The sequence below is a fragment of the Drosophila gunungcola genome, chromosome 3R (genome assembly GCF_025200985.1).
Source record: "Drosophila gunungcola strain Sukarami chromosome 3R, Dgunungcola_SK_2, whole genome shotgun sequence".
Lineage (NCBI taxonomy): Eukaryota > Metazoa > Arthropoda > Insecta > Diptera > Drosophilidae > Drosophila > Drosophila gunungcola.
Window position 1 is genome coordinate 18,817,501 of NC_069139.1, and position 10,279 is coordinate 18,827,779.

The 10,279-nt window shown below is 42.7% G+C and overlaps 1 protein-coding gene across 3 annotated transcripts in view; it reads right to left on the bottom strand.

Annotated features, from left to right (window-relative positions):
• LOC128252389 (band 4.1-like protein 5) overlaps positions 1 to 6,168 on the bottom strand; it is a 6,409-nt gene extending 241 nt beyond the window's left edge. The window contains exons 1-10 of one of the 3 annotated variants that reach the window (XM_052980062.1): positions 5,288 to 6,168; positions 4,471 to 4,618; positions 4,228 to 4,404; positions 2,927 to 3,995; positions 2,731 to 2,865; positions 2,478 to 2,597; positions 2,261 to 2,415; positions 1,901 to 2,085; positions 1,142 to 1,708; positions 1 to 678 (exon numbers count right to left, since the gene is read on the bottom strand). The exon at positions 1 to 678 is cut by the window's left edge and continues 241 nt beyond it. In XM_052980062.1, the coding sequence (XP_052836022.1) occupies positions 508 to 678; positions 1,142 to 1,708; positions 1,901 to 2,085; positions 2,261 to 2,415; positions 2,478 to 2,597; positions 2,731 to 2,865; positions 2,927 to 3,995; positions 4,228 to 4,404; positions 4,471 to 4,618; positions 5,288 to 5,509 (2,949 nt within the window). In that variant the 5' untranslated portion in view covers positions 5,510 to 6,168 and the 3' untranslated portion in view covers positions 1 to 507. The remainder of the gene's footprint in view (positions 679 to 1,141; positions 1,709 to 1,900; positions 2,086 to 2,260; positions 2,416 to 2,477; positions 2,598 to 2,730; positions 2,866 to 2,926; positions 3,996 to 4,227; positions 4,405 to 4,470; positions 4,619 to 5,287) is intronic. The other 2 variants (XM_052980063.1, XM_052980064.1) reach the window with 2 other exon arrangements.
• Positions 6,169 to 10,279: the final 4,111 nt, after the last annotated feature.

Consider the following 10,279-nt stretch of genomic DNA (forward strand, 5'->3'; position numbering starts at 1 on the left):
TCAGTCAATTTCGTTGCTGCAGTTTAAAATTTCGTTGTTCTTAGTGGTCGGTTAGTTGTTAATTGGAATACTGCACATAAAACGGTCCTCACATCTCTAAGCTATAATATAGGCCTAGTATATTAAGCAGAACACGCCCATCATCACGTTTGTTTTTGTTAAAAATCCAGTCTATAGTCTATACACTTACAGTTAGCGGGTTGAATACTTTATTAAGTACGCGGTTTAGCACATTTCGTTCCTCGATATCGTATCTGTGTATATGATATATGTAAGGTTTATAAATATCTAGATCATTAAGGCACATTTATGGACAGTTTACTTTTGATTGGACCTGCTCTCTCATTGTCTTTTTGTCATTGCTCTCGCTTGGAATGCTTAAAACTTGTCTAAGTTTGTCTACGATAAAATACGAATACGTTACAACTGCCTAGATTTCCATAGCTACCAATTATAAATACGAACATATAGCTTACAAGCGAAGAAGGGGTTACAGTTAAACAATAATTACAACTGGGTTGTAATAACGGATTTGCGAATGATGGTCGGTTCGCGACCCTTGGGGGCTGAAACCACCTCCGAGGAAACCAGCCAGGGCGATACCATGTCGCTGTTGTTGCTGCTGCTGCTGGACGGAAACGGAATGCGGCTGTTGTCCGGGTAATTGCTAGCGGTTTTCTGTGGCAAAGATCAAAACGAGGGTTAAAAAGGCAGGTCAATGGGGTCAATAGACTTAAAATGGTTAGTGGCGTGCAGAGATTGACATGAAAACGAGAAGGCAAGACAGGCAACTGCGGCAAGCCGAAGTTTAAATACCCTTGCAGATCATTAAGTTGTTGATTAATGGACAATACCAAAATGGAATGTATAGTTAACAAAAAAGAAAGGGTTTTAAACTTTAAAGTTGAACATTGGACTCTTTAAATCAATTTGATATTAGATATAAATTAAATAAAGAAAGTATGATGCCAACACAAGATATAACAAATAGATTTAAAACAGACAAATGAAGAACTCAGTTTCTATAAGAAAGCCTATCATTAATACCTTCTGCAAGGGTATAAAAAACGTTAGTTATAGTTGTAGGCCAGTTTAGAGACAAACAGTAAAAGCGTAGACATAAGCTCGCAGGTGCTCAAACCTTTTCACTCGGCGGCGCATCGACTTCGCTGTGGCATTGATTCAGATTCATATTGAGATTCTGATTCATCTGCAGGTTGGTTTTCTGCGACTCCAGACGCTCTTGCTCACTGAGCGTGGAGAAGAGCAAGGTGCCGGCACTGGGCGTTGAGCTGCCCGCCGGCTTAACAGCAGTTTCGACGGTGCCACTGCCGCTGGCATTGTTGTTTATGATGTTGTTAATGAATATTTCATTAATGAGTATTTCGGCGGCCGAGGCGTTGCTCAGAGCGGGAGCCACTGACTCCGAGGCGGTCGTGCTGACGCTGGCGGTGGGGCTGCTGGGCGTGCTGATGGTGGTCACGCTGGTGAGGGTGGTGCCGACACCGCTTCCGGTGTTATTGAGATTCACCGGCAGCGAGGACGGCGGAGTGAGTGGCGCACTGAATCCGGACACAAAGGTGGCGTTGCTGAAGGAGGCATTCCCATTGGTGGCGGCGGTTGTGGAGCTCGAGGTGCTGGAGCTCGTGCTGCCACTTCCCGTCGATGGCTTCTGTTCCGGTATGCTGAGCGTCAGCTTATCGCCTCCCTAGTTTTTTTTTATTTTTTTTTTTTTTGTGGTTTAGCAAGCATACAGACACAAGCACACGGAAACAACACACGCAATACCACGGATAAACATTGAGTGCGGACAACGAATGGAAATAAAAATGTACAAACAGAAGGCATGAAACGAGTGCAATGCAATGGGCTTAAACTGGTTCGCTGGCCGACAACTTACCACTGATATGTAGGTGGCGTTCAGGGAATCCGGTCCATCGCTGTGTGGATGATGGTTGGCGCTGCTGCTGCTGCTACTGATGTTCGTGTTGCTCGTGTGCATATTGCTACTATGGGCGGCCGGCACAAACATCTGATTGGTGAGCTTGGCGTTGCCGCCTGCACCCAATTCCTCCTCAACGCGAGCTGCAGGATCGGTTAAAACATTAATAGTACTTTCTAGTTTATTTAATGTATGCAAACTATATCGATTTTTTAATATATTCTGATGGTATAGGTAAATGATGACGTTTAAGAACGTCAAATGGGAAAATTTAATCCTGATTTTGCTAATTATAGACTTCATCGTAAGTTAGCTCACCCTTAAGAATATTGCACTTGATGTTGCCAGGCGGCAGGGCCGTGGTGCTCACATTGGCCAGCTTCACTTGGTTGTTGGGCTTCTCGTTGGCGTTCGACAGGCGCTTCAGCGTCTCCGTGTTGTGGTCCATGTCGAAGGTCTTGTTAATGGTCACCCTGGCGAAAAAAAAACACTCTACTCAGTATATTTCATTATCTAGGCTTAGAGATTACGCTACCTGATACTGTTAGCATCGTTAATGGCTTCGTTTGCTAGCACTGATGGGGATGGATCTTTGACAATGGACTTAAGCAATGAGTCTAGCTCTCTATCTTTATCCGACAAGCCGCTCTTAACACTGCACAATGATATACACAACACAGAAAGACAGGTGAGAAACACACAGAAACAGCAAATTAGTTAATCGGGAAGTGAAAGCAATGTGCACATAAAGGTACTTCAATAGGCAATTAGCAACACGAAAGAATTACCTGAGCTGACCGGAGCTGATGGAAGCCTTGCCAAAGCTGCCGTGATGGGAGGTCGATGCATTTCTGAACGGATTGGTCTCATCGAAGTTCTTGGTTGCATTTGGTGAGTATGGTGGCGTGTAGTCTGGGTCCAATCTGAAAAGAGTAAGTTATTGTAAAAAGGGGGCAATTGGATAATTTACAATGGATTCCCTACTTCACAGTCAATCCCGCAGCCTTGCCGATGGAGCCTATCTTGCTGTACGCCGGATCCTCGTTGCTGAAGTTAGATTTAAGGGAGTTGCGGCCCAGCGAGGCGAAGTTGGCTGCCGCCTGGGAGGAGGAACTGATGGAACCGCTGCACGCCGCATCCGGTTCAATAATGGCCGAGTTCTGAATCACAGTAAGCACCGAAGGCGAGGGCGTAACAGTGATGAACTGATCCGTGGAAATGAGCGAGTCGAAGGCTTCGTTATTGTTATCGTTGCTTGGAGTTGGAGAGGAGACGTGGGAGGAAATTAAGGGAGGAGCTGGGGCAGCCGGTTGGGATGCCGCAGCGGCCGCTGCCGCAGCAGCAGCTCGAGCATTAACAGTGGCCACAGCCGAGGCGGCCGACTCCTGGGAAGCCTTTTGGCGTTCGCGCAACAGGTGCGACTGCCGGCTGGCGAATCGCTGCGAAGGACGCCTCTCAAATTGCACGGTTCTCCTGGCGCGACTCTGTTGCGTGGTCTGGAACTCGGTGCGACCGGAATACCGGAAGCGGGAGCCCATCCGGAAGAAGTTCTGGCGGGCGGAGGGTCCCTTGACGGGCGCCCTCAGCCGGAAGAAGGTGTGGTGCTCCACGGCGCACTTCCATAAATGCTTGCAGGCCTTCTCATTGTACAGCCGGAAGACAAAAGTGTGCTCCTGCTCCCTGCCCTCGTCGTCGTCCTCGATTACAATGAGTGTTAGTTTCTTTTTCTTGAAATCCAGCTTGCTGATCTTAGGCCAAAAGAACAGGCCAATCTTTTGATCTCGCTCGAAAACGAGTATGCCAGTGGGCGTGAGGCCGAGGTGATATTCGCAGCCGTCCTTTCCGAGCACCGTGTGCATGTCAACGCCGTACATGTCCAGCCACTTGGCCTTGTTCAGGAATGCGGTCTCAGCTTGGGCGGGCGTGAGGCCCCGACACGTCTTGTACTCGTCTAGGATGGCTATCTCCAGGTCCTCCGTTTGCTCGGGCACAAAACGGAACTCCGACACGGTGGCCGCCGAATGCTCCTGGTTGTCGTAGTCGCCCAGTTCAGCTGATCAAGAAAAAGGGAAAAGGTTAGCACATATTTGTTCAGAGGATGTTTTAAATTCAAGCACATACTAAACCGCATTAAAGTTACGTTATCAAAAATGAATGATAAACTATATCTATTTTTACATAAAAATTAAGTATTAACATGCTTGTAAAATAAATTTAAATTTCCTTAAAAAAACACTCCATTAAACATATCATAATTTCTAGTTTCCAGCAAAATAAACACATACACTGCAATGCCAAAGCGCATAATTCGGTTGACTTGTCGTCTGGACAATCGAGTCGTCCCTCTAAAAGATCTTGTTTCAGTTGCAAAAAGAACAGGTAGCGGGTGAGTTCTTCGCGGAGTGTATTCGGTTCCGATGAATAGAACTTCACCTTCAGACGGAACGTGTAAGGCGGTCCAACTGCGGGAAATAGGGAAATAATGAGTATTGTCTTGCCCACGTAACTGAGTTCACACATTAGCTCACTTTTGACCTGCTTCTTGATGGGCTTGGTGGGATCCAGCCAGTGTTTGACATGGTTTGCATCCATGAACTGCAGCCCGAAGTAATCCTTTTCGATGATGTCCAGTGCGTAGAAGACCTGTTCGTACAGAAAGCTGCCCAACGCTTTTTTCTGCAAGCGCAAATTGGAGAAAAATTAATGCCTTCGACGGGGGGCAGGTGTAAATCAAAGCGACCCTGAACTAATCACGTTCGCTTAGCGGGTTAAATTATGTGCTGATCAGCGGCAATTTGCTTATTTTATCACACGAGCTGAGCCAATGCAAGTGGTTGTTGAGTGTCTTCGTTAGGGTGGATCGATGGGAAAGAAATTAATATCATAGGAACAGAAACATAAATGTAAGAAACATAAATTTCACTATTTTATTTAAGAGACAAAAGAAGCAGATTGCAGTATCTGAGAATTCACATAAGTTCAATGCTTAATATAAAATGGTATTTGTTTATAACTTTTTTTTACAAAATTTTATCAATAAATTAAAAAAAAAAAATCAAAAATCATATGTATTCAAACAATTGATAAACATAAAAATGTACAAAACCCTCAATAGTTTATTTTTTTAATGTACTATTATTTTTCAGTCAGTTGAAGTGAAGCACCCTATTATCTTTATCTATACCTTGAAAATTCTATCTTTTCGGATCCACCCAACGTGCACCCACTTTGTACCTTATTTGTTTGGCTTTCGGCAATTACTGCCAACGGCAGCAGTTTAAACCAAATGGTTTAAAGCCGAAAATGGGCCAAAACAAAGTGTAATTCGATGTGGCGCGTACTCACCGATAATTCGATGGAAAGGTCAGTGTTGTCCAGCAGAATGACGCGGCAGTCGATCTTGTTCTTGTTGACCACGATACGTTGCGGCTTAATTTGCGAGCCACTGGCGATGGCACCACCACCGCCCCCGGCCCCGCCCGCCGCGGAACTGCCCGCACCACCGGCCCCTCGGGAATTATCCACATAGTTGTTGCGCACCTTGCGACGGCTTAGAAAACGCAGCATTTTCGATGGGTTTGTGTGTGTTTTGTTTGGGCTTATTTATATACGGGTAAGTAGATAATAGATACACCGATGGGTTGTGTGTCTAAGGTTGCTGTTTTTTTTTTGTTGTTTTTATGGAACTGTTGCCAAGGCAGCCGAATGCACCGATAATTCACCTGTGTGCTCACCTCGGCTGGGAAAAAAAAGCAGCGCAGACATCAAAAAACCTCTCGCACACAACTTGTTCTGGCTAACACGCACACAGACACACACACACACACACCACTACACTCGAGCGCTAGACGCCCCCGTTTTATTTTAGTTTTTCTTTTTCGCCTCTGGATTCGGGGAGTTGTATTAAAGTTGCTGCCAAAACTGGGCGCTCCTTTCAGGCGGTTTTTTTTCTACGGGTTTCCACGGGTTTCCTTTCACCCCCCCGAAAAATCACAGGTTTTTTTTGGAGGCGAAAAAAAGACTGGCTAGCCAAACACGTTCGTTCCCATTTCGCAAGGTGTTTCTTTCTCTGGTCTTTCAATCGGTGTTTATCGCGCAGTTTTCACTCTATAATTGCTGCCTTTACTTAGCTGTTTAATTTTGCTATGTTTTTTGTTATTATTTTGGACGATTAAGTGCACTTTTGTGATTTTATTAGAATGTAGAGTGTGCCCAGAGGAGAGCGTTTTAAAATACCAAGCGTTCCAGAAAAATACAACAAAATGGAAATCGTGTCGTTAAAAAATACCAGAAATATGAGAGGTGCAGAACTTTAATGTTCACTGAGCTGGGACACGAACCTCACGGGATGCTCGTAAAGTCAAATGCTATTACATTTATTTTAAATTAACAGCCATTTAAATTTAAATCCAATACGGGTGAGATATTATTGCTCTTGTCTTTCAGGAAAAGATTTTTATTCAGCAATTCGTGAGGAAACTTAAATTTTCATGGTCAATAAATTAAGTAGTTTAATTAAATTTTGTAAGAACAAGAAAAAAGAAAATAGGAATTACAAAATTAAAATATTCACTAAAACGAATAAAACCAATGAAGCTACTAATTCTACATACGTTTAAACGATTACAATATTCCCTGTTACTCAAAGAGTAACGTGCATAAAAATGCCTCTAGTCTAAAGTAGAATACAATAAATTTATATTTATTTATTTAAATAGAGCATTCTAAGCAATTCTATCCGTTGTAAATGCAACGCTGTAAATGTGAGCTATAAATAGCATCAGTTCTTGTTGGTTTACTTTTATGATTAGCTTTAGGGTCTGAAAGTATTTTGAAAAATGTTCAAAAAACCGTTTGAAACTCCATTTCAGTTCCGAAAGTAAGCAAATAAATTGAATCATGAAAAGTTGACTTTTCTGGCCGACGGGACCCACACAAAACTTGTTGGCATTTGCGGTCGCGCAATTCTTTAAGTTTTGTGCGAGCAACTAAACTAGAAATAAGTGCACAATAACTGTAAAATAGGAAACACAAGTGGTATCCGTAGTTGCAGCCGGCATTTGCAAAATCCTTTTTATGGGCAATTTATTCCTTTATTTGTTAGTGGATTTAAGGCCGTAACATTGTCCAAGCCCCAGCACCCCAACTTCCTTGATTTTCCTCCGATTTTCCACTTCCATCGGGCAGACGAAATCGCCCCATTGGTGGTCGTATTTCGAGTTTAAAGGTAAATGGGAGATTTATCGCCGGCGATTTCCGGTGTACATATACAGTTTATATATATATATATATGTGTGTGTGTGTGTATGTGTGTGTGTGTGTGTGTAGTGGGTGGGGTGGGTGGCTTAACATCTTGGCTGCGGGCTGTGTTTATATCGGAGTTTTAGTGGGCCCTCGAGAGGTTCGGTTTTCGGGGCCGAGGGCTTTACAACATTTGCGAAAAGTTGAAGCCATTGGGCGCCAATTGCATGATTCATTTTCGCTTATTGGCCATTAATTTTCAATGCCGCCGATTGAGGCCGATTGAGGCCGATATATGCATAACCATTTTTATCGAATGCATTAGAGATCCGCACAGGCTGTAATTACACAGTTGGCCGTTATAACAAGGCGCATGATTAATTACTGGCTAATACCTGAAACTCGATCCGTGCTCAGCCTCGATGGAATCGACCGGCAGCATCATATCACCCCGTCCACCCATCCATCCATAATAACTAGACAGGCGACGATGCAGGTCTTTAGCCATGGCCAATGTCTTAGGTGCCAGCTGCGCAACTTGAGCAGCCTGTTCCGTAATTATGACAGGCGGCCAAAGTCCCTGGCCCCACTTCTCAGATCCCAGGTCCCAGATTCCAGATTCCAGATGCCCAATCTTCGGAACCAGGTCCCGTCTCGATTTTCCTGCCGCAGGGGTGTGGCAACAATTAACAAATGGATTTCGTTGCCATTGCCATTGACCAAAATAGACATGTTTGCAATGGGTTACAGCCACACGCATACGTGTGCATACATAAGCGAGACGCACAGTGCACTTCAACAAATATTTACAAAAACCCAAAAAAAAAAAGGAAATCAGTTTGCTAGTTTATAATAAATAAAACAGCATTTTATATTATTGTCAGTGATTTAAAAGCGAATTCGTTCTGATATCTAGTTTTTGTTTAAGTATTTTATATTTTATCTTTGATAATATGGCCTAGTCCTACCCAGAAATGTACTAACTTTTGTCATATAAATATTCAATTATTCAAATATTTTTAGTAACGAAAACGCAAAATTGCAAATCTTGATACTGAAAAGTATTGTTCTCATTCTTTAATTCCAGTACCATTTTGGAGCATTATTTTTAGAGCTTACAAGAATATATATGTTTTTGAAATTTTGCATTGACGTAAGAATAAAGGAGTGTCTCTTAGTTGTTCTTAGCAGCCATTTATTTAAAATAACTTAACCAACTAATTACCCTTACTAAGTATACGTAAACGTTTAATTAGATTTCAAATTTAGTTTAGTTTTGTTTTTTTTATCAAAAAAGGGCTAGGGGCTAGCCCTAACAAACCATTTTGGAGCCGATGCAATTTTAATGATTCTGTTTAAATGTGGAAGTAGATAGCTATAAAATCAATTAATTGTGTGTGCTGTGGACCTAGAATTGTATGCATATGTGATTAATTTCTCAAGTTTAAGTGCACTGTCTGCATAAATGTTAAGCCTTTGGTGCGATAAATAAGAGAGGCTGCCAGTTTTGGGCCTTCTTATTTCTCCCTGTACCATGTGTGGCATTTGTATTGTCTTAACGATAATGGCAAGTCGTGGGTATGTAATACGAGGTGGGCAAATATTTGTGTCTGTTTGAGTGAGTGTGTGGTGCAGGGTGGAGCAGAGTGGTTCGAGATGGTGTTGCAGGGAGCTACAAAAGCAATAACAAAAGCCAAGGTAAACTATTATATTTATATGGACGTCTGCGGATGCTGCTCCGGCCCAACTGCCTTCGCACTTATCTGCAGCTGAGTGGAAAATAAATTCCTTTTAATTAAAACCGCAGCACAGCTCGTGATTTAAATGGCTCACGGCTCAGCCAGAATCAGCGGAAAAAGCAGAATCCGAATCACAATCCGAATCGCAATCGCAATCAAAAGCAAAGGCAGAATCAGAAGCAGAAGAGCTGTGCAAATTTATTGGCTTCCATCCATAAATCAGCGACAAAGTTCGACTGGCCAGCCAAAAGGTGAATTCATTTTAATTAAATAGAAAAATGTTTTGTTGTTTACTTGGCTTGATGGGCGCGCTAACGAAACCCTTGCCGGCTGAATCGAACACTAGTTCGAGCATATCCTGGTCCATCGCCATAGTCATCTACGGGAGCAAAATTCATGGCTGGGAATTCGAAGTTTTCAGTAATTGGCTACTTAAGGTCCTTCAATTGGGGACAAGGACGAGCGGCTGCTCGTCAGGGGACGAGTGCAATAAAAAACATCCTCGTGTTGTAAAATTTTATGTGTGATTGTGTGTCGCTTTACGATATCCTCCTGGCAGTCAGCTCGTCCTGCTTCGCCTACTCCTCCTGCTTCTCCTGCTCCTCCGACGAGGACTCGTTACTGTCCGGAGACGGATACGTCGTAGTCGAAGTGGTGGGCGCTGGAAATGGCGGCCAAAATGGGGCGTGGCAGCTGGGCAATGGGCGGTGGGCAGTGGGCGGTGGGTGGTGGGCGGTGGATGGTCGACATTTGTTGTCTCAGCGAAATTGTCGGGGCAAAAACGATGCGATTGCCGTTACCTGCTCACCTACGCCCTGGGGGAATATTTCACGGCTATTTGGCAAGTCAACAGCTTGTTTTATTTTGGCTTGTACTTTTCGATGAGTATTTTTATGACAGAAAGGCGACAAAAGCCAAAATCAATTGGAAATCAATGTTGCAATAGTTTTCGCTGCTTTCACTTTCACTCACAGCTAACAAGGGTTAACTACTATTGTGGCTGGAAACAACAACTCGTGTTTATCATTACAAATTAAATTACTTATTATTCATTTACCTACAAAATGTCAAATTACATTTTTAAAGACAAATTTTTTATATGGTTAAACAGTTGATTTTAAATTACCATAAACTTGTGTAAAACTTGGAAATATAATACAAAATAATTTTTAATATTATTTATCTATTTTCTCTTTATTCTTCAACCTGATAAACTTAAAAGTCTTATTAAAAAATATATAAAATGTATCGTTGTTATTTTGGCTGGTTATTTTTTATGTCGAAATCAAATGTAAACCAATTTGGCCATCCCCCCAAAAATAAAAGTAATTAGGCTTACATTAAGCTGATGGCAATG